General features: G+C 33.4%; 2 protein-coding genes across 2 annotated transcripts in view; both read right to left on the bottom strand.

Annotated features, from left to right (window-relative positions):
- The window catches only part of LOC118197933 (uncharacterized), a 95351-nt gene that overhangs the window by 37282 nt on the left and 33255 nt on the right, over positions 1-24814 (bottom strand). Inside the window, exons 3-5 of the mRNA XM_085826286.1 lie at positions 21208-21592; positions 18090-18473; positions 10599-10895 (exon numbers count right to left, since the gene is read on the bottom strand). Coding sequence (XP_085682412.1) covers positions 10599-10895; positions 18090-18473; positions 21208-21592 — 1066 coding nt within the window. The remainder of the gene's footprint in view (positions 1-10598; positions 10896-18089; positions 18474-21207; positions 21593-24814) is intronic.
- LOC146993977 (uncharacterized) lies at positions 17510-18083 on the bottom strand. The gene has a single exon (XM_085826680.1). The coding sequence runs from the start codon at positions 17865-17867 to the stop codon at positions 17529-17531; it is 339 nt and encodes a 112-aa protein (XP_085682806.1). The 5' UTR covers positions 17868-18083; the 3' UTR covers positions 17510-17528.

Raw genomic sequence — 24814 nt, 5'->3', positions numbered from 1 at the left:
ACATCTGATCATGCTTTTCACTAACCCATCTACGAGACATTGGTGCGGTTCATGTAGGTCAATGGAACCACACTCGCATGGAAGTTATGCATCAGCATTGGAATTTTTCTGTTTTATGTACCACCCGTGGATAGCTTATTTGATGATCTCATTTCATGATCATCATCTCGTGATTCAGATAAAGTTTAGTCTGCTACAGCATGATGACGAATGTATCCGTTTATGGAGGTACAGAGAGCAAACGCTGCTAGCTCGTAGTCATGAAAATCATAGAGGCGTGTGTCATCAAGCACTTGGCATGTGCCATAAAGTGCCACTCTGCCCACATAACGGTCAGCTCTTATTCCTATAGCCGGTAATGTGGTAAAACGTCGTAATATTTCTGATGTTTGAAGGTCCATGGCTGTAGCCTGTTTTCAACACCAGCGTAATACCATTTTTCAACAGGTTGATGCCCGACCCCATGTTGCCTATGCTTCTCGATACAGAATGTCCTGACCAGGCCGTTCTCCAGATGTATCACTCACTAAGAACATCTTATCAGGGGTTGTCGGGAGACACGCATGCCATCGCTCGAAAGAAAATAGAGTTGAAGCTGCGTGGAAAAAGTATCTGCATCTATCATCCGAGCTTAGTTCTGTTAGACGACCTACCGGATTATATATGTTGTTGCTATCAGAGGTGCCAGCTTTGTGTACTGAATTCCGCAGGTTATGAACCTCAAACCCGTTGTAAATTTAATCACATCTTCCTCTCATCTTATTGTAAATGTACAAAAAATAAGATTATTATACTTGCTTTTCTTCCTGGTGTAGCAGTTTTAAAGGGTTAGCAATGTATTTGTTATCCCCTTAAGGTACGTTCAGACGTGGGCGTAAAGCGCATAGAGGCATAGTCATAAGAGCATAAAATATGGGAGACCTGTTCACACCTGCGGGAACGAGGTGTAAGCTGTGGCCAATGAGAGAAGCTAAATTTGCGCATGCGTGGAATGTCTACAACTTTTCCGCGTTGTTCTCCCGCTCGATTGATTTCCCTCGTTCGCTCTGCTTGTTTTTTTTTCGTTGTGTTATGGCTTTTTCAGCTCGCCACGAAGTTTTACTGGCTCAACAAAATGATCTTTTATCTGCCCTTCTCATTAGCCAAGAGGAAATGGAAGAAGGTACAAAACGAAAAAGAACGAAATGATCGAGAGATATTTTTTGAAAGACCAATACTTGGTTGGCACATATATTTCTGTGCAAAGCAGTATGGAATATTTCTGCATTGTACTGTAGTACTCTCTATACTATAAACATGCATATGCATATTTATATATATTGAACCTTCTTCAATTTTTATATATAATTTCTCTTAGGAAAAATACGACATTCTAAATATGCCTAATTAAAAAAAATCTTGAGGATAACTAACAGATAGCCTGTATATAATATTTTTCCATTTTGCAGGTGTGAAAGCAGTTAAGCTAAAAACAGTACTTACCATACATTATTATTATTATTTTTTAAATTTCAATTAAAAGGAACATGTTTCTATGACAGTGAAGCATGTGTGCTTAGCACTCCTTATTCACTGTTCCTGTCGATCACTATAGTAGTTTGCTGCACTACCAGTATCAATTATCACTAGGACTAGTATCCAACAACTGGTCACAATGACCAGCAACCACAACTAGTACAATACTAGGAAACGTTCACCCAACAATGTATTTTATGCTCAATCATTAAATACATTTTGCTGTGTCACCAGCTGTTTGTATACACCTATTTCTAATAATTTGCATGTATAAGCCGCACCCCTGAATTTAATTTAAACATATGCTGTCATTTCTATTTACGACCAAATCTCAAAAGTAATTTCACATTGACAAATTTTAGGTACTCAAGTCTTCAAATACATCAAAATTATAAACATTCATACCTTATCCAGGAATTTCTACCAGAGAAATAGCATGAATTTAACAACCCAAATTCCATTCAAATGATAGTAATAAAGAGTGGATAATAATAATAAATACTATTCATTAAATTATAGTCCATGTTACGAATTATGTGTGCTATTCAGTTTCATTAAAAGTAAATTCCCTTTCATGGAGAACGTAATTAAAAAACAGAACAGAACTTCAACAGGAGATAAAACTGTCTAGACTCTTGACTGTTTTAAGGACATTTCACTACATTTTTTCCTTCTTGGAATTCATAACAGCATTTTCTCAAAAGATTAATCTTTTATTACTTATACAATGCTTACACCATAGAATTGACTATTGTGACTATTCTTAAATAAGTGAAAATAATTTTTTCTTTTTTCTTTAAAGTAATATTTTTACTGTTTAAAAAAAAAGCAGATTCTTGATATTGATTTGATGTTTTAGTAAAATTAATTCATGAAGTTTGTTTGGAAAGAAAATCAGCATTTGAAGCAAATAGCAATACAATATTTCCAGCTTTTTCAATAAATTTATTCTTAAATACAAAAATAATTAAACAGGAAAAAAATTATAGACAGAAAGAAAGTAATAATAATAATTTACACAGAAAAAATAAACTTTTTGCAATCATGCATTTTTTTAAAGAATTTTCACAATAAAAGGAAAAATATTGGATGGGATCAATCATCTACAGGATCATACACAGCGTGCATAATCCTGAGCTTAACTTTCGCTTTATGTGTTTCATCCATATTTTTCAATATAAATTGAAAAACTCATTAAAAAATGCATGTCATCATCGTAGATTTCTTGCGAGATCAACTCTTTATTTCGTTCGAATACGATTACAACTCATTATTTCGTTCGGATACGATTACAACTCATTCGGATACGATGTGTTCCATATTAAAAAAAAAAAAAAAATTCGCCTTCGATATGACAGCGAAATCGTCTAAAGAAAGCCGTTTCGTTTTAGCTTCGCTCTGATTAGTCGACGCTTATCCCAAACTCGGCGTAAAGTTAAAAACTTTGAACCCTATGCCACGAGCCCTAAACCAGATTCTGTGACGCAGCAGAGACTGGTTCCCTTGGCAACGGAGCTCGGCTTTAACCACTTATGCCCCTTACGCCCTAGTCTGAACGGGGCCTTACGAACCATCGATATTATACTAGAATCCCTCCCATATTCAGGCCCGGTTCTGTTAAGCGCTTGCATGCGAAAAGACCACCAGATCCTTAGTTCGACCTATAGTGTGTATATTAAGGACTAAAATCCAAACAGTTGCCTATGTATGGATTTGGTGTTTCTGTGCTGTTGGTGTGTATAGGTCTCCCCATGCGGGTTAATGACGCTGAATACATTAGCAAAGGGTCTGTGTTCGAATCCTGGAGAAGACCTCGATATTTTTGTAAGCTAATAATGTCTTCACATTATAAGCCACCATACGACCGGACGCTTGTAAGCTTATAATGTGAAGACATTATAAATTTACAATCATCCATGCAAGCAAGCACTCAAAATACATGGTGAGCCGAAATTCAAGAGTCTGATAGGAGAGGAATATAAGTTGGTGACAGTAGGAAAACCCCGGGGCCCTTCTCCATTAAAAAAGGGGAGCAATACGCAATGTAGTTTCAGGAATGCACAGATGCTTACCAATTGACTTAACCAACAACTGCCTTTTCCAATGGGAATGTTATGAATGAAACTTTTGTATGATAGACTATTCGAAGAGATTAATCTCCATAAAATTTAAGAGTGTTTTTAAATTTTCCAAAAATATAGTGTCATAAGCCCCGTTCACAAGAGCAGTTTCGACCGGTAACGAAAACCGGTTCTTCCAATGTGTCCCGTTCACATGGGGCAAGCATTAAATGCCTCGCCGAATTGGAGGTAGAACTTGGTTGAATGTTCCTTACCTCTCGAGAGCAGGGCAAATGGGGAGATTTCCCGTACTATACTGCGCGGTTCACTGTCAGCTGTCACTGGACTGTCAGCGAAACAATCGCGCTGATAGATGTCTGGAGATGTGATAGCATCCCCCCAAAAATTAAATACAACTGTGCATATCGGCTTCAACGCGAAAAGGGACTCGGTACCTTTTGAATGATTTTTTTTTAATTTTAGCATTTTCATCTACTTTTTATGAATATTATTAAATGGTTTTGTGAGACAAAATAATTTTAAGCTGAAAAAAAGTTTTTGCTAGTATTTTTTTTAATTTAAATTTTTGTAGAAAAATTTTACAATTAAAATGTCTTTCTTCTCTTACAATTTTCAATGTCTCCTCCCCCAGTTTTTTTATTGTATTTATTAGAGTGTTTTTAATACTTCAAGGAATGATTTTGCAATTAATGAATTAATTTCTGAAAAAAAAAACACTTTTATCTAAAATCTTTAAAACAAATATGATCTCAGTCACATTTTCATTTCAACTTACTTTTCCTTTCAGTATTTTGCAAAACCCATCCTTGTTTCTATAAAGTATATAATTTTAAATAAGCAGTAAAAGTAATAAAAAATTTAGTCCATACCTGTATATGTTTTAAGAGTTTAAGTAAAAGGATTTATTGAAAAAAATGCAAAAGGTTTCTCAGTTTGCATTTGCTGTTTAAACAATACAAACTGTCTAAATAGATATTTAATCATTTCAAATCTTTAAAATTTTATTACTGAATTTCAATACACACACATATACACACACACACACATATATATATAAATCAAACCTAGTGCTATTTATTCAATTGGTAAATATAAACATAAATTACAAACCTTTTTTTAAAACCTTATGTGGCCAGAAAAATTGCAAAAACTCATAAAACGCAAGCAGAATTTTTCTTTACCTGTTTCTGTTTTGTAAAACACGTTCAAAACAATTTTAATACATTGATTAATTATAATATTGTTGCGTGCGTACGGGTTTGTAATAGAGTGATAATAGTTCGTAAATGATTGTCATTGAACTCAAATCCGATGATAGCTTAATTAAATTTATTTTATCAACAGAAACACTTCAAAGTTCTGGAATTTTCCACATAAATACTCGTACAAGTGTTTAGAATATCACTAAGTATAATCAGTAGTTATGCTTCAATCTAATAAGAACGTTAAACACAATGGAATGCAAAACGCATCTTAAGAGAAAGTTAACTCAGAAATATCTCCAATCTCACGCTGAACTAACAACTGGCAACAATAACAACTTACATAGCATAAATAATGTCAGAAAAATAGTGTGGTATAATGAGCTTATTACTTTGAACCCGATGTTTCGAATTGATGCCCAAGAAGAACCAATATTTCCCATTCTGCTTCATTGCATATCTTTCAAAAAAGTAAAAAATTATCCAATTTATTTCCTTTATCATTTTTTTAAAATGCGAAACGTTTGTTTTATAAGCTGTGAAAATGTCAGAAGTTTGTAGTCGATATATTTTTAGATATGAAATTTTAAAATTAATGGGCGTCAAAAAGTCTAAAAATATGAACGATTTTCAAAAATTCTCCCAAAATATTTTTTTAAAAAATTACGCTAAAAATTTCATGTAATTTTTTTTCCTCCATAGTGTGTTATGGTGCAAACTCTAATATTCTGAGATTCTCAGTTTATTTGTTAATATTTGCAAAAAAATGTTTCAACTTTAAATATGAAGAAAATCTAATCCTCTAAAATTCAAAAGCGTGACACCACATCCACAAGCAGTGTATGTACAAAGTTTGAGTTCTATTTCTTATCGGGAAGCAGTTTAAAAATCCATGACCATCTTTTAACCATAGCGACAAGCACCAAGAGTGAACTAAATAACAGCTTATAAAATAATAATAATAATAATTAAAAAGCATATATTTTTCAGGAACCATTACGAAAGTTCAGGTACCAGTTGCGAAAGTACAGATTACAAAATTAACAACAGTAAGCAACGTTAAAAATGTGTAAACAGTATTAGAAATCTGAAAATTCGTAGACGTGATTGTTCACAGAGGCTTATAGGTGTAAAGGGGACGGAAGACGGTGGTCTTCTGAACGGGTCCTAAAGACGAAACTCTTTCATGTCTCCTTTTTCTCCTCTTGCTAACGGCAGCTGTGCGAAGGAGTGTTGCATGTGAACGGGGCTATATAGTAATAAACCTGATATTAATCATTAATCTAATATTAATACTATATTAATACTATGCTAATATAGTTTGGTGACTTTCACGCTTTTCTTTCAGAAAGATTCCCACACTGTCGATATTTAGTATAAATTCACAAAAATATCACTATTCACTTGAAAATACAAATCTGAATTATAAAATAATGTACGCAACAAATGAATATAAGTAACTAATTAAAAAATAAAACACATTCGTTTTGAAATCTCTTATTATTTTACACTTTTCTCCTCCCCAAATGCACAGCTATCTGCTTTTCCTAAAAAAAAATGGGAGAATTGGGTTTATGCAGCACTTGGCTAACGAGAAAAAGCATTTCCTCATTGTTTCATTTACAAAATTTTCTCACAATTCTGTATTCTTGCAGAAATTTTATCGCAGAATTTGGTAAAACCGCTCACAATTTCTGAAAGGCCATATTTGAAAAATACTGCAGAAAATATCATGATTTGTTTATAAAAACTGTTCGATTTTGGAATATAACAAAAACAACGGGTAAAAGTATACTTTAGGTTACCGCCTGGCGAAACTTGGTGGTACATGGATACCATATTGTGCAATTCTTTGACTCGTTATTTTAAGAAAAAAAAAGTCGACGTGTACATGGTTTAGCGATATTTTAATTAAATGATAGTTATTTTGTGAATTTTATGTTTGTAGGAATTTGGTATACGTTTCAGTTGAAGTAAACGTGCATGGAAATAATTTAAATATTTGAGACTAAGTATTTGTAACCATTTGTAATGTTTGCGGTTGAATTCGTTGGTGACGTTTATAATATAATAGATAATTTAGAGGTAAAAGTTTTTGGATATTTTATTTGTTTTATACGTGGAAATGTTCATACTTGGAAAGGGTATATACCTTTTCGCGATCAGGTAATTTCATATATGTGCTTTTTACCGAGTTTAAAGATTAAAAAAATTTTCGTGCAAATTTTTGTAATTTATGAGAAAATAGCAGTGTAGATGGATAAAGTTAAGAGTGTGTGCAATGCCATTTTTGTGCAATTCTGGGATGTTTTTTCAAGTAAAAATAAGTCGACGTGTAAATGGTTTATGTGTATGTGCTATTCTGAAAAACGCGAAAGGAGTTTGCGATTGTGCACTTTTCCCAATTTTGCAGTTAATACTCGTATTTGTCATGATTAAGCAGTTTTGTGACATAAAATTTCTAGCATAAGTGTAATTCGGTTAGTACGTTGTTGGAAAAAGTGCTGAGTAAATAAAAAGAAAAGAAACATGTCTTTACTGCGGCGAGAAAAAAAAAAAAAAAAAATAGAGGGTTGGTGTAGCAGAGTTGGTCGCCAAATTTTCGCCAAGTTACCATAATCCAAAGATCAACCGGGAAAAGAGCTTTAATTGACTGGTGTGTAAATAAAGGTTTACTTAGTAGCCATTATAAGTGTCCTGTATGTAGGAAGGATATGCGTCTAGTCGAACGTAAAAACCGTTTAGATGGATTTGAATGGGTTTGTAGGAAGAAAGATTCAGATGTTCACTACGTGAAGCGTTCGATCAGAGAGAATACCTGGTTTGAAAAAAGTCATTTGTGTATGATTGATATTTTGATTTTTACATGGCTCTGGGTGTACGAAGCGAACTCGAAAATCATGGTAAGTGAATATTTGCTTTTGGTTGGCCTTAATGTATAATATGTTTTTCCTTTTTTATGTTATTTTATTGTTTGGTTTAAAATGTATTTTATTGAGATTATGTATTTTTTGTTTGCCTATTGGTGCTCCTTTGACTTTTTAAGTGAAAATATATCGATGTGTACATGGACAAAGTAAAGGGAGTGCGCAATGTAACTTTGTGCAATTCTGGAATTTTTTTTAAGTGAAAATATATCGACGTGTGCATGGATAAAGTTAAAAGAGTGCACAATGCCATATTTGTGCAATTTGGGGATTTTTTTAAGGGAAAATAGGTCGACGTGTACATGGATAAAGTCAAAGGAGTGCATAATGCGATTTTTGTGCAATTCGGGGGGGGTTAAGTGAAAATAAGTCGATGTGTACATGGATACCGAGTTTGTGCAATTGTTTGTCTTGTTATTTTGGCTTTGTGTAGCGGCGATTGCTCAAAATCGGTAACCATGTACCGCCAAAAATCGCCAAGGGGTTACCCTAAACTATATTTTTACCGAAACTTCAAATTAATCTTACTACATTCAGCCATTCCACCGTCTAAAGAATCAAACCAACACACACCACAAAAACGCATACAAAACATCCCATGATTCAAAATTTCCCAGAATCATGCACCTGATTACGTCACAATAGGTTTTCCATAACATTCAACTACTCAGGCTACCATAAATGAAACAACTAAAACGATAAATCAAACAACTTTGCCATAATACAAGGGGTACCTTAAAGTCTACTCTACCTAAAGAACGCATACAAAATGACAGAAGTGCTTGATTGAAGCATTATTAGAAGTATGATTGCTGGAAGAATGGTTATGCATATTCTTGTCAGAGTTTGACACATACCGAAAATAAGGCAAGTTGTATTAAGGAGAATGCATTAACGCGCAAATACTACAAAAAAAAAAAAAAAAAAATAAGAATAATAATTCTTCAATCTTCCATGTAATTTCAATTTCTTTCAAATACACTACAAGCTGATACCATACTGAACACATAAGATTGCAAAAATCTAAATTCTAAGTATTCTCAATGTTAAACAGGGATTTCCATAAGCCAATGTGGTTGAGAAAAATTCTTAAATCCTACAGCACGAGATACCACAAAAGAATATACTTCATGTTTTGTACTTTTTAAGAAAAGTGTAATGAAAATTGGAGTACATTGCAAAACGTGAATGAAGTTTCCATTCAAATGAAAATTTACCTTATTCAGAACAGTATAATCAGCATCTAAATTTTCATTGTTCGAATACACTGTTTTAAAACTTTCATTACTAATTAAATACTAAGGATAAGAAAATGTTGTTTTAAATCAGAAGCACTTTAAAATGACTCATTTATCTCGGAAACATGAAGTTTCTCTCTTGTGGAAACAAATAAATGATTTATTAAGAATTGAGGTAAAATTACATGTTGAACACACCTCGTACAAAGACATTTGTTTACAGCATGGGCAAGTCTTTACTGAGCATATAAGCAAAGGTTCTTATTAATCTAACTTTTCCATGAAAAATATTAACCTTTTTATTACATGTAGACATGAGTCTTTCAATTTTTCTATAACTCAAGTGATTTCTTATACATGAAAATCATGGATTTTCTTGTGAATAAGCATATGCTTTATTAAACTAGATTGCTGAGTAAACAACTTGTTACGTACCTCACAAACATGAGGTTTTTCTCCTGTGGTTAAGCAGATGTTGATTTAAAGAACCTTTTTGAGTAAATGACTTGTTACATACCTCACACACAAAAAGGTTTCTCTCCGGTGTGAATAAGGATATCACTTTTTTGAGCAAATGACTCACACACATGAGGTTTCACTTCTGTGTGAATAAGTATATGTCCATTTAATTGAGCTTTAGAGTAAATGACTTGTTACACACCTCACACACATTATGTTTCTTTCCTATGTGAATAAGTATATGGTTGTTTGAACTACATTTGTAAGCAAATGATTTATTACATATCTCACACAGATGAATTTTCTCTCCTGTGTGAAGAAGCATGATTGTTTAAATTACGTTTGTGAGCAAATGATTTGTTACATACCTCACACACATAAGGTTTCTCTCCACTGTGTAAACGCATATGGTTATTTAAATTGCCTTTTAGAGTAAATGACTTATTACATAACTCGCACACATGAGGTTTCTCTCCCGTGTGAATAAGTAAATGTGCATTTAAATGACCTTTTTGAGTAAATGACTTGTTACATACTTCACATACATGAGGTTTCTCTCCTGTGTGAATAAGTATATGGTTGTTTAAACCAGATTTGTATGCAAATGACTTATTACATATCTCACACACATAAGGTCTCTTTCCTGCATTAATACGCATGTTCATGTTTAAAGTGCTCCTTGATCCAAATGAATTCTCACATACCTTACACACAGTTTTTTTCTCCTGCATGTACAAGCAGATGCCTCTTTACCAAACTGTACTATCTAAACATAGTACACTGCATGTTCGAGATTTGCAAGAACTAAGCGCTCTCCTAATAAACTTAAAATAAAATAGCTTTACACACAAAATTCCAAAGAGTCATATTTAGTTTCAAAATCCGCAGAAGTACTACAACAAACTACAAAAAACATCACATAGTTGCCACTCTCACAGTGACAAACTACGAAAAGAAAGCTAGCAACTGAGGCTGAGTTCTAAAAAAACTCCTACCTTTTGATTGATGACATTACTCAATCAATCAAAACAAAATATAAAAAAATACTGTCCACACAAATATTAAGGCTAAGTAGTAAACAAAAGAAAATTTTAAAGTCTTAAATTTCTACTCTTAAATAATTCAAGTAGTGTTCAATCTAGATGGCATTCTAATTTGTCGTCCACTTCTAGTTACGACAGTCATAACGTCCTTTGATAAATATGCAGCTGACTTATTCTTTGGTAATTTTGAGACTGAACTGCCTTCACCCTGCGTCTCAGTTTCATTTGAATCATCTGACTCCAAAGATGAAGGTATTTCGAGAGGGAATATTCTCTGGATTGGTCGAACTAATTCTCCAGACATGATTTTGGCATGAACTACTCGAATGTTGCCGTCTTTTCCGGGATATAGTTCAATCACTTTTGCTAGAGGCCAGAACACGTTGGGTTTGTCATCACATTCGATAAGAACTATGTCGCCGACTTTTATCTATTGAGAAATCGGCATTGTAGATGGACGTTGCACTAGCAGGCCGACATATTCATTTCTAAATCTCTTTCTCAAGAGATTTCGTAAATTCTGTAAATGTCTCAGTCTCTTGTTGAAATCAACTTTATCAAGATGATCCAAGTCAGGAACACCAAAGACTGAAATTTCACCTAAAAACAAGGACGGTGTCAAAGGGCTGAGATCATCACATGTTAAAATAATTGTTTCTTCAATAATGAGGTATTTGATTTAGTGCGAAAAGAAATTAAAAATCAGGATTCTCCACGTTTTCTTACAGGGGAAAAAAATCAAATGCGCATGTATAAAGTATGAAAAAAAAAGTTTGTTGGTGGCTTTACGATCTAGATTTTAGATAATTCCAGATATTGGACATCTGGATCTCGGAATTTGTACCGTAATAAAATTTTTAAATAACAGTCAAAAAATAAGCAAAGAAAATCTTAAGGTTCACCAATCCAACCAGACTCTACAATGTCATGAGCAAGAATGAACCTGTTCGAATATCAGACTTGATCCCTGTCGGTTAAGCCCACTTCCACGATCTTTCTACCACACCCGCTCTTTTCAGTGGACTGTACCAGGCAGCAAACATCAAAAGATCTGGTTGGGATTTGACACTGCAGTACCACCTTCAAAGAAAATCAGAATAATCTGAATCATATATGTGGAGATCATCGACGACCGATGCTAAATTAGAATACCAGCGTGGTGACGTCATCCCAGCTTAGCGCAGTGCGGAGCAGCTAAGACAAAGCCAGATAGCGTCCAGACGTTGAAGTGTGTGGAGAGTAGCAAATGCGAGCGGATAGCTTGCTTGTCCTCAAGAGTTTAAGAAGAAAGACGGTCTTCTTTGGTGTTTAAGTGCCTTTGATGCTTAAGCCAAGCCGATCATATTATTTAAAGATATATGTGGATGTTAAGAGGATAACGTATTCTATCAACGCCGGTGGAACTAATAGTGTGTGTGAATTGCTCATCATTACATAAATCCTGTGGACTGATCAGGACATTCCTTGCAACATTAATTTTGCTTAGCCTTTATTGCTTTTATCTATTTCTTATTAGTAAAATAAAAGCATTTAAAATGCAATATTCGTGCTCTAAATGCGTGTCTTGAAAGTAAAACCTACAAACTTTGGTGACGAACCGTGCGGCAACGAACTTCAAATCGAAAGTGTGCCAGTTGTATTCTGAACTGTGCATTGAACAGACTGAGTAAACTGCTCTTACAAATTATTGGATTACTGTTTAAGTGTCTGGATTACCCCATTGAAGACGATCATCTGTCGGGTGAGTACAAAACTTTCTTTCCAGTATGAAGTTAGTAGAAATTCCAGAATTGGAAGCAGCTTTAAAGAATAGTAAAAGTTCTGAAATCAAAAGTTTGCATAAGCTTATTTTTAATACTGATGGAGACCGAAATAACCGGAAAAGATTATGTGAATTTTCTGGCTTTATATTTAAACCAGATTCTGAAGAATTTAACAAGAAAATAGATACAGTGCACAATAGTTTTTCTTTGAACGAGTCAATTAAAGTTTGCAATGTCCTGTGCATAAATTCAGATGGTTCAAAAGGAGAAGTAGCAACCCGAATTGTCTCTTTCCTATGTGGTTTGTCTGTATTATTTGAAAATATTTTGCATGAAGAAAATAGTGATATTGAAGATGAAACTATTAATAAAATTTCTGAAGTAATGCTTGATGATAATCAAAGAGACAATCCTGTTTTTAATGAATCTCAAGTGAATAACAGTATGCAGCTTCCAATTCAAGATCATTTTAAACCTCATCTTAGTTTTTCGGATATTGAAAGTATTGTTAATCCTTTTTCTGGTAATGCATATGAAAATGTTGATAAATGGATTGATGAATTTGAAGATGATATAAATTCCTTGAAATTGAGTGATTTGCATAAATTAGTTTTTGCTAAAACATCATTAAAAGGTAAAGCGAAACTATTTATTCAGAGTGAACCTAAAGTTAATTACTAGTGTAAGTTAAAAAAGCTTTTGAAATCTGAAATTGGTAAAGCTTTTAATTCTGCTGAATTGCATAAAATGTTATGTAAGCGTAAATTAATGCCTAATGAATCTTTAGATGAGTATTTTTTGAAAATGAAAGAAATGTGTTCGCGAGGTAACATTGAAGATGCTTCATTAATTAAATACGTTATTGATGGTATTCCCGATTCTGTGGCGAGGAAAACTATACTATATGGTTGCGAAACACTATCTGAATTTAAACAGAGGCTTAAAATTTATGATAAAATGAGATCGGAAAATGATAAGTTTAAAAATCCGAAACCAAAAGTAGACATTCAAGTTAAAGATAGAAGTAAGCTTGCGTCATCAAACCGAAATCAATGTAACGTTAATAAAGTCAAATGTTTTCATTGCGAGGAATTTGGTCATAAGTCATCTCATTGTATAAACAAATCGAAGGGGATAAAATGTTTTAAATGTGAAAAGTTTGGGCATAAATCAACTAACTGTCAAGATCAGAACCCCGAGAAACAAGCTTTAATACAACGAATTTCTGATAAGGATAGAATTATGAAGACTGTAGAGATAAATAATCATTTAGTTGAAAGTCTAGTTGACACTGGTTCAGATGTGACGATATGCAGCGTGAAGTTACACAGGCAAATTGGTTCTCCAAGTTTAAATTGTAGCGATATCACATTAAACGGAATTGAATCAAAGCAAATGTATCCCATTGGCTTTTTTATTTCTGATATTTCAATTGATAGTTTTACACTTCGTACGAAAATTTATGTGGTCAAGTCGTTATGTAATCAAATTGTATTAGGTTTGGATGTAATGAATCAGTTTAACTTTTCCTTTACCGAGAATGGCCTTCGAATAATTTCTCATCGGAATAAAAGTAATGTAAACTTGATAACTGCTGAGTCATCTCAAAATGCTAACTAACGGGAAATTTGAATATTGCTGTGTCATTGAAAAATGTTTATGATCTTTCTCAATCGCCTGGCGTCTCCGTTAATCTAAACAAAAGTCCCGAAAGCGGAAGTGGCTCGAAGTTTAATTACCTTTCACATCTGGTGAATGCTATTTCTGTCAACGAGATTGATTTATCACATATTTTGAATGTGGAACATAAAGAAAGACTGTGTAAATTAATTAATTCGTACTAGCCTCGGAAAAATAGACAATTTGACTTCAAGATGCAAATAAATTTATGCGATGAAATTCCTGTCTGTCAAAATAGAAGATACATGTCTTTCGCGGAACAAAAAATTGTTGACGATCGTTGACGAATGAATGGCTGAAAGAAAAAATAATAAAACCTAGCAACTCTAACAATGCGGCGCCTATTGTTTTGTGTAGCAAGCGAGATAATTCTAAAAGACTGTGCATTGACTATCGGAAATTAAATAAGATTATTGAAGACAAATTTCCACAGCCTTTAATTCCAGAAATACTTGATTGTTTAGAGCAATCATAGGTCTTCACAACACTAGATTTGAAAAATGGCTTTTTCAGTGTAGACATAGATGAAAAATGCACCATATACACCGCGTTCGTAACACATAATGGTATTTATGAATTTCTTAAAGCTCCTTTTGGTTTATGTATTAGTCCAAATGTTTTTCAATGGTATATTTATTCGGTATTTCTTGCCTTGCTAAATGAAGGTGTACTAATTAGAACAGTCAAAGGTCTTCACGACACTAGATTTGAAAAACGGCTTTTTCCATGTAGACATAGATGAAAATTGCGGTAAAATCCTAGTATACGGTGCAGCCTTGGCGCTTTTTTTTTTTTTTTTTTTTTGAAAATTATCGCCAACACCAAAAATGACCCAAAGAATGTCTATGTATATACTATACACTATATACATATATACTATGTATAACTATATATATTCATTGAATGACCCGTTTACTACTCATTGCATATGTCCTGTTTTTACTGCTCATTATAGAAGTCGCCAAAAGTAGCCAAATCCCGTGTGCACCGGATACTAGGATTAAACCAAAATTGCACCAAATATACCGCATTTGTAACACATAATGGTATCTACGAATTTCTTAAAGCTCCTTTTGGTTTATGTATTAGTCCAAATGTTTTTCAAAGGTATGTTTATTCTGTATTTTATGACTTGTTAAATGAAGGTGTACTAATTATTTATATGGATGATATAGTCATACCGGCTAATGATGAAGTTGAATGTTTAGAAAAATTAGAAAGAGTATTCAAAACTGCTTCGAAATATGGATTACAAATAAATTTCAAAAAGTACCAGTTCTTAAAACGGAAAATTGAATTTTTGGGACATGTAATTGAAAACGGAACTATTCGATTACCGCGTAAGCTTTTTAGGACTAACGGGTTATTTTCGTAAATTCATTCCTCATAATGCTAAAATAGCTAAACCTCTTAGTGACTTACTTAGAAAAGGTATTGGTTTTAAGTTCGATCCCGAACAACAAGAAGCTTTTTGCAGATTAAACGAAATTCTCTCTCTAGCACCTGTTTTGCACATATTTAGACAAGGATATCCATTAGAACTTCATACTGATGCTAGTAGTCAAGGCTTTGATGCGGTACTACTCCAATTATCTGATGATGGTAATTATCACCCAATTCAGTATATGAGTAAGAAGACTTCGCCGCAGCAAGAGAAACTGTAGTTACGAATTAGAAGCCCTTGCAGTTATAGAAGCTCTGAAGAAGTTTAGAAACTATTTGTTAGGGTCTAAATTCAAAATTGTAACTAATTGTAGTGCTTTTCAGAAAACTTTAGATAAGAAAGATTTAACTCCTAAGATTGCAAGATGGGCAATGTTTATTGAAGAATTCGATTACGAAATTGTACATCGTTCAGGAAGCCAACTGAAACATGCTGATGCTCTAAGCACAAATGCTTTAATTTTAACATCATACACGTCCGATGTAACTGAGAAGATTCGGTTAGCACAACAACAGAATGAAGATGAGCATGTGAAATTGATAAAAAATTTAGTTGAGAGGGGAGAAGAAAATGGATTCTTCCTGAAAAATGATATTTTGTATAAATGTGAAAATGGTAAAGATCTGCTAGTAGTGCCAGTAATCCTTACAGAACGAAGTCATACAGAAGGTACATAAAAAGATTCACTTTGCTGTAGAGAAAACCGTGAATGCCGTAGAGCAAGAATTATATATTCCTAGACTGAAATGAAAAGTTGAAAGAGTAATTGCTAACTGTATAGAATGTATACCATACAACAAGAAGCAAGGAAAAGCAGAAGGATTTCTTCATCCTGTACCGAAAGAAAACGTTCCCTTGAGTACGTACCATGTCGACCTTATTGGACCTCTTCCATCGACGAACAAGAGATACCAACACATTCTGACTGTGGTCGACGCTTTTACGATATTTACTTGGGTTCTATCCAGTGAAATCACCAACTACGCAAGAAGTTATTTCAAAATTTGAAGCAACAACAGTCTGTGTTTGGAAATCCGGCCAGAATCATTTGATCGAGGTAGTGCCCTTACATCGAAAGAATTTTCAGCTTATTGTACAGAAGAAGGCATAGAGCATGTCAAAATTACTACCGGTATTCCAAGAGGTAACGGACAGATTGAGCGAATCCATAGAATTTTGATTCCTGTTTTGTCAAAATTATCACATGAGGACCAACAGAATGGTTTAAGTATGTTCCACATGTCCAGAGAATAATCAACAGTACAACTACGAGAAGTACAAAATATTCACCGTTTGAGCTTCTCATAGGCACGAAAATGAAGAACAAGGAAGATCTAAGAATTAGTGAGATATTGAATGAAGATTATCTAAAGCAGTTGATGCAAGAACGTGATGAAATGAGAGAAGATGCGAAAACAACATTTTGAAGATACAAGAAGAGAATCGAAAAAGTAGAATGCCATGAAGGACCGAATTTGACATCTACTGCGGCTGACCATATGAAGCCATGGTCAAATTGATTGATGTTTGTATCAGCTCAAACCTAAGGACCATATATTCTTCTCTTTGCAGGTACATCATGATGATAGTGACGTCCACTCAACAGACATCCAGGACGATGCCTCCTCAGTATGGCCGAAGATGTGGAGATCATCGACGACCGATGCTAAATTAGAATACCAGCGTGGTGACGTCATCCCAGATTAGCGCAGTGTGGAGCAGCTAAGACAAGGCCAGATAGCGTCCAGACGTTGAAGAATGTGGAGTGTAGCAGAGGCGAGCGGATGGCTTGCTTGTCCTCAAGAGTTGAAGAAGATAGACGGTATTCTTTGGTGTTTAAGTGCCTTTGATGCTTAAGCCAAGCCGATCATGTTAATTAAAGCTGTCTGTGGATGTTAACAGGATAACGTATTCTATCAACGCCGGTGAAAGTAATAGTGTGTGTGAATTGCTCATCATTACATGAATCCTGTGGACTGATCAGGACATTCCTTGCAATATTAATTTTGCTTAACCTTTATTACTTTTATCTATTTCTTATTAGTAAAATAAAAGCATTTAAAATGCAATATTCGTGCTCTAAATGCGTGTCTTGAAAGTAAAACCTACATATATGATCATTTTGGAAACATTTAAATTACACATTAAAAACACATAAACACTTTTTGAATATATTTTATTTAGCAGAACAATCTCTTCCTAATGAGACATTTTTGTCTACACAAGACACCAGATTATGTGGAGCCTTACGCTTGGAAACAGGCATTACACAAGAAATATGGTCCGTCAGAGCAACATGAACTTTTTTCATTCTTGGAGGCTTCCCAGCTTCCTTCTTTCGCTTCCCAGTAAAAAGAGTTACTCTGCGTCGAATTGCAGTTGGCTGAACAGGTATTTGAGTACCTTTCCTTTTAGGATTTAAAACAGATTTGGGGCCTGAATATTCGGCAAAATTGTGCATTGCAGCAACTAAACCTGTTTCTGTTTTTGCATACTTTTTATAATTTGCGACCATTTTTTTTACTGCACGTTTAAATATTTCTGGGTTTTTTCTCTGCCTTCTTTAATTTTATTAAATATATCTTTAATTATTAAAAATTCTTCATCATTTAATTCATCATCAGATTGGTTATTTGAAGTAGATGGTGCACTAAAGTTAAGCATACCTGGTATTGAAGACGTACCTGCATCAATAGAGGAGTGAGATTTTTTCGACTCTAAAGAATTTGGATTATACGTTAACGGCTTCAAGAAGCTTTTCAGATGGAAGTGGATTTCCTGTAGCAATTTCATACATCAGTGATCGGCTCATTTCTGAATACACGAAATCATTGCTGATATTGCTTTCTTTTGCTACTGCAGCTATATGCTTACAATACTGCCCAGTAGTTCCAATATAGCATGTACAGTATGAAGACTGTGCATCAACAAAATATGTTTGTTTACTTCTTTCCACTAAAAAATGCTGCTCTTTTGAATCAAATGATATATTATAACTGTCATTTGAATCACCAGTCGCAATAAATTTCTTCAGTAGGCTTTTAGTATATCTGCCATAGCTGAAATCCAAATACCTGCGATGCACATAATTTTCATAGCCTGCTACTATGAAGTCGACTAACTGAATTACAGAATACGCTTTTACTCGGTTCAGTACAGTGTCCTGCAACACTCTGAAAACAACTTCTATGTAATTATTAGTGTTATTACCTCGTATTGGTAAGCCATTTCTGAAGCAGCTTGCCCAAAGACTTTTTTTACCCAGTAAGGTGGAAAAATATGTTTGTAATTTTTTGGATTTTTGAAATATATCTATTTTTTCTACAATTGATATTTTTTGTTGAAATTCAGTTTCTGTTTTGACATACATTGCCTCTTTAAAACGAAAGAAAATTTCCTGGGGGTTACACGCAGGTATTTCATTTTTAACATTGCACAGCCAGCTCCACATTGCCTTCAATACATGGAACTAACAAAATAAGTATGTTGCATTTGGCCAGACGCTGCTCAATGCATTTTTTTTCTTTAAAATCCCCATCCGTCATAAAAACTTTAGGTTCAGAAATTGTTACAGCTGCGTTGACAGGCAAACAGCTTTCTAGAAGTTGTACACCTATGATGAGATATATATTTAAAGGAGAATGAACTACATCTGCATCCAAAATTAGCTTTGCATACAATGATATTCCAAAAAATAGTAAAATATCTGATTAATTTTTCATGCAATGAACAAAAACAAATTTGTTACTATTATACACTTCAATTTGATCAATCTCTTTCTGATAGAATAAACAAAGGCATAATTACATACAAAGCTTTGTCAAGCACTCTGCACATAAAATCCATGCAAATCCCTCAAATTTGTGGGGTTTTTTTAACACTTTGTTACTGAGTTAGAAACATTTTTTATAGCACTGAAGTATCATTTTAAAGTTTCAAAGGAAAGCTATCAGCCATTTTAGTGTACTGCAGACAAATATTGAGCAGCATTTTTTGCTGAAATAAAGAAACTGCAGAGAAATTTTGAATATTCCAATAGAGGAAAATCTCTGCCTTCTGGAAACCACTGAGAGAATTTGGAATTGTTGCTAGGATGCCAAAATATGATCACAGATTGGGGGGGGGGGAACTATTTCTTAAAATCAGTTTCTATACAAAACTGTGCAATCGAATTTGACTCCTAGACGGCTGAATTTGAAGTCCGCAAGCACCAACGGAATATTCATTTTACCAAAGAATAGGAGAGGGGAGGAAAACCTTCTATAAATTGTAGATAAATACAGAAAAAGAAAAACGAGTAATCACTCAATTTACTTTCTCATGTTGCTGTAAAGAGATTTCTAAATAATGTGTAAAATATGAAAACAAAAACATTTTTTCAGATGTATATGTATGAATAATGTAAAGGACAAATACACAAATTCTTTATTATTTAATAACCGAGATTAATCATTTTTTCAAAAAATGCAAACTTAATGCAATCAGCTCATTCAGTCGACAAGAATCGAATTCAAGCAAGAACTGATTTAAATCACTCAAGAACTAATATGCACTTTTTTTTTTCTTTTAAGAAGTCAAAAAAAAACATAATTGGTTTTAAGAAATATTATGGAGAGCAAGAAACATTTCTTTCTAACGTGAGTTACTTTAGCCATAAAATCTCTAAGGGAACAATAAGATACTTTTAGTTCAAAGCTGGTACTGTCGAAGTTTGTGCAATGCTGAATCTCTGCAATATTTTTTTAAACAAAAACAGATCACAATGTACTTAGGTAGAAGAATAGCACAAACAAATTACAGAAACATTGGTAAAGAATGTGTATTGTTTCTTTCATGTACCTCAAAATCCTTACTTAATAATTAAAATTTGTATTTGAAATTGCTAGATTTTTCATATGTTGACAATGTTTGCCAAGTCAAGATATCTATAGTTTGGGAATCTGTTTAAAAGAAGTCGCAAAAACCACCAACTTGTGCCTGATAAATAACTTTTACATTTTCGTTTGTAAAAAAAATCACCAAACCGTGCCAAGGTAAGTTGCATTAATTCATTACTTTCTAGAATGAGCATTACAATTATCTTTAATTAAATGGTGTGTTCTAGTTCAGTAAAGAAATAATAGATCACTAATACATTTTAAAGTCTTATGTTTAAAAAAATATTTTTAATGTTCAATAACTATAATATATACCTTTTAAATAAAAATGCAATAAAACCTCTCTTGATAATCATATATGACAGTTAAACTGCTTTGGCCTGGGACATCCAGTACTTTTGTAATGGCTCTGTTTGATTGTAATACTATAAGGAAATAATTATTTGATATGCTTCTCCATTATAGGTTTTTTTTTAAATTTTTTTTATTTCTTGTAGAAATATTGCTGCATTCCACTACAGAGCCCTTTTGGATTTTCATAAAGAATAAAATAGGCAGTTATGGGTTTTCAGAAAGCTAAAAAAATAGGGAGCTGCTGAGTAAAATATAACTTCAGCTATGCTTTATTGAATGGAATATATTCAGCAAGATCACACTGAATGATCATCACTCGGAATGAAGCTGATCCATTTTACAGATTGTAATAATACAATAAGTATTAGTAATAATTAAATAAATCAATCATACCTGTTTTAAATACTTCTTCCTTCTCAAAATCAGTAATAACACATCCAACTGGTGCACCACCAACAACAGCTGGTGAAATAAAAAATATACATGGTGATTCAAAACATCCGTATGCCCTGAAGCATCTACTAAAATTAATTCCTTTGCTTGAGGAAGAAGTGTGACAATTCGCTACATTATTGGCGTACAAATTGCAACTGTAATATTATTATTTACAGTTTTCATACTTACTTTTCCAGCAGAAACAATGGAATAATTATCGCAGAAAGCTTTCAAATCGGATATGACATCCTTCCCATGTTTTGCCCCATACAAAGATGCAAATTCATTGTTAAATAAATGCTGAATAACAGATAGTGATGGAAAAATTGATGCATCAGCAACTAATCTATCATAATTTTCCACATCATTAACCTGGAATGCCATATCCAAGCTCCATCGAGCACTTGCTGCAGTGTGTCCTTGATGAAAAAGACGTTTCAGTTCCTCTTTCGTTGATTCAGACAAATCTCTAAATCTTAATGCAGCAGCACTGTCTACAGCATGATTGTGCACATTATGTAATTCAATGACACATGGAAACTCTTTTACAGTCTTATCAGGGTTATCCAAATAGCTATAAATAAAATAACATTAACAACATATTACTATACAAATAAAATAACATTAGCATATACAATACTGTTATTGAGAAAAAGGTACTCATCTGTTATTGGGGCCGAATTCAGAAATATGTATGCATGTGTATATGGATATATTGTTCCTCCTCAGACGTGTGCATATATTATGCATGTACAGTCAAAAGTCGTTAATTCGGACACCCATAATCCGGACCTCAAAGCTAAAAACTTTCTGCGCATGCGCCGAGTTGACACATGCGCATAGGCGTTTAATGTATAACGGATGGTATAAGCTAAAATTATCTATTTCAGTTAATGTTGATGATTGCGTTGTTCCTTAATCTTCGAATTGGATGCGGCTTATTATTTTTTGCAGACTTTAAGAGCAATGTTATAAAAGTAAACTTGAACTTTCGATTATGTCAAATAGAATTTCCGATGCTGGAGCTCACAAAGGATCTACAAAACGAAAGTATGTTTCGATGTCCATCAAACAAAAAGTGGAATTGCTGCAAAAAATGGATAAAGACATGAAGAAGGTGACAAAGAGGTTAGTGAAAACGAAAAAATTTCGATTGACAAGTTAGTCGGTATTCTCGGCACAGCAATTACGGGACTTGAACAGCGGAACTTTGTAACTGAACAAGAAATTATGTCTGTTTATAGAATTAAAGAGAAAGTATTATCACATAAAACGAAGCAACTTAAACAACGTACATTGAAAGAAATGTTTAATAAAGTAAACAAATAAATATTAAGCTTTTTTTTTTGTAAATTTTGATACCCTTTAGATCATAATTGTTCTTTACTTCATAAATTCCGGTTTCATATTTTTAATTTTAGAATTTCTGCATGCCATCTTACGAGATTTAAACGGATGATCTATAATCCGGAATTGCCGAAGTCCCGACGAGTCCGGATTAACGACTTTTGACTGCATACATATATACACACATTTCTGAATCCAGTACCAAGAATCCAGTACCAATAATAAATGAAGAGTACCAAGAAAAATACATTTGGCTTAGCTATTAAAAAATGAATTTAAATACAAACAGAATGGGTGAATCTTCAGATTATGGCGATTTTTTGGCGACCAACCCTGCTACAGCAACCTGCTAGTTTTTTTAGACGCCATTTTGTCTTCACGAAGTAAAGTCTTTTTTTCTTTTTACTCAAAATTTTTTCCAACAATCTGCTAGCCGAATTACGCTTATGCTAGAACTTTTATGGAACAAAAGTGCTTAATCATGACGAAGATTAGGTGCGAAATTGGGAGAAGGTGCAGAATCACCCACTGTTTGCCTCGTTTTTAGGAATTGCATGTACACGGCATCCATGTACACGTCAACCTATTTTCACTTAAAAAAACATCCCAGAATTGCACCAAATTGGCATTGCGCACACGCTTGACTTTATCCATGTACACTTCGACCTATTTTCACTTAAAAAGTCAAAGAAAATTGACAAAAATCCAACTCTTCTTACTCTTGTAAAAAGCGCCAAACAAATAAGTGGTGGACGATTCTGCACTTTAGCAGCGAAATTGTTTCTAAGTGCTTGTTAGCTAAAATCACGATGGGAATTTTCCGGAAAATGGCACATAACATGTCTCATGATCTCTCATTTCTTTGAGACAAAATAATCTGTGATTCGAACTGTGTACTTCTCAGCTTATTGCTAAAGTCCTACCTAGTAACCTTTATCGCCTTACCAAAATGTCGCCAAACTACCTGTTACCATATTCCAAAGATTAGCCACAGAATGATATATAGCCTGTATTCTGTTTTACTTTAAAGTCTACCACTAGCATATTTTTGAGAAAAATATATTACACTAGTCTGAATATAGGTATTTCTAAAATAAATAACGCATTACATATCTTCTATCTTTAGATGTTGAAAGAAAACATACTCATTCAGTTATGGGCAATTTTACTTGTGAAATGGTTTCAAAGTATCAGTCAGGTTTGGCATTATCTGTGCCACACTCTGCAGTAGGACTTATGAGGCACAAATGTTTAGAATTCAAGGTGGGTTCAAGCTACAAAATATCTAGCACTGGTCCTGCTTTATGCATATAAGCTTATCTGATTTTGCACTTAATTATTGTTCACTGAACGGGAGTTGGTTTGTTCCCCATGAAAAGTCAACTAATTTCCGATCAATGACAATGATTACTTGCATTTAATTTAATTTATTCCTTTTATAATTGTTATTCATGATTTAATTCCAGTCCCCGTGAAACATTTTTAACAATTTACTTTCAAGTTACTTAAAAACATCTTTCGAGATAGAACTTACTAAGCATAGATTCACTATTTTCAGATCATTCTACTATAATTAATCTTAGGAGATAATATAATCAATATTATTTAGTAAATAAATTATAATGCTTTTATATATTCATTATTACCAAACTGAGTGTGATGTTTGAATTTTCCAATATGTCTCGAAAACCTAGACAGCAAAATGATGCAGTAGTTATTACATATATAATGCTAACCATTTTACCTCTGAAATAATCCTTAGAATATACATTATACTGATTTTTATTAACATAAAATACCTTGTATGCTATTATTGCAAATCAGAAGTTTCTATGTTGCAAAAGCTAGGATATATGATACACAGTACGAATAAATATGCAAGTAAATAAAATTACCCATTCAAAATAATATTTTCTGCATTATAATATGGATGTTTTAATTAACAAACTATCCAAATTGTGACTAAAGAAGAATTTTATGAACATTATGCTGATTCTTTTTGCCTTCGTATCTCCAATGATCCAATTTGTGTTGGAAGGGCTTTAATTGCACTAATAAAAATTCTTTTATTTTGCTGCTTCATTATAAAATGCAGCAAAAAACTGTTACAGCAGGAATGAAATCTTTTGAATATATATTATATTGATTTTTATTAAAATAAAACTTTTAGAAAAAAATGCATCTTTATGAAACAATATAGAATACATCTGGGATAGCAAGCATGCTTAGATTCAATTCTTAATTATAAGGATCTTATAACTGAATGATAAACTAGTTGAAAAAATATGTATTCAACAGCTGTCATTATACGAACCTTTGCACTATAATTTTCAGAGTTGCTTGGCAATTTGTATTTTTGGAAATCTTCACATTTTTTATACATCTACGAATCAGTATTATGCTGGCAGCGAAAATCTTTACGAAAGATATTGTATTTGCTGGCACATTT

Source organism: Stegodyphus dumicola, chromosome 11 (assembly GCF_044657685.1).
Source record: "Stegodyphus dumicola isolate Sdum_Otavi_A_Nest chromosome 11, ASM4465768v1".
Lineage (NCBI taxonomy): Eukaryota > Metazoa > Arthropoda > Arachnida > Araneae > Eresidae > Stegodyphus > Stegodyphus dumicola.
The sequence above is the reverse complement of the archived record's forward strand: the minus strand, read 5'-3'. Positions and strand labels throughout refer to the sequence as shown.

Coding starts and splice junctions, on each gene's coding strand:
- LOC146993977 (XM_085826680.1), bottom strand. CDS start 17,867: ATGGTCGCAAATTATAAAAAGTATGCAAAAACAGAAACAGGTTTAGTT.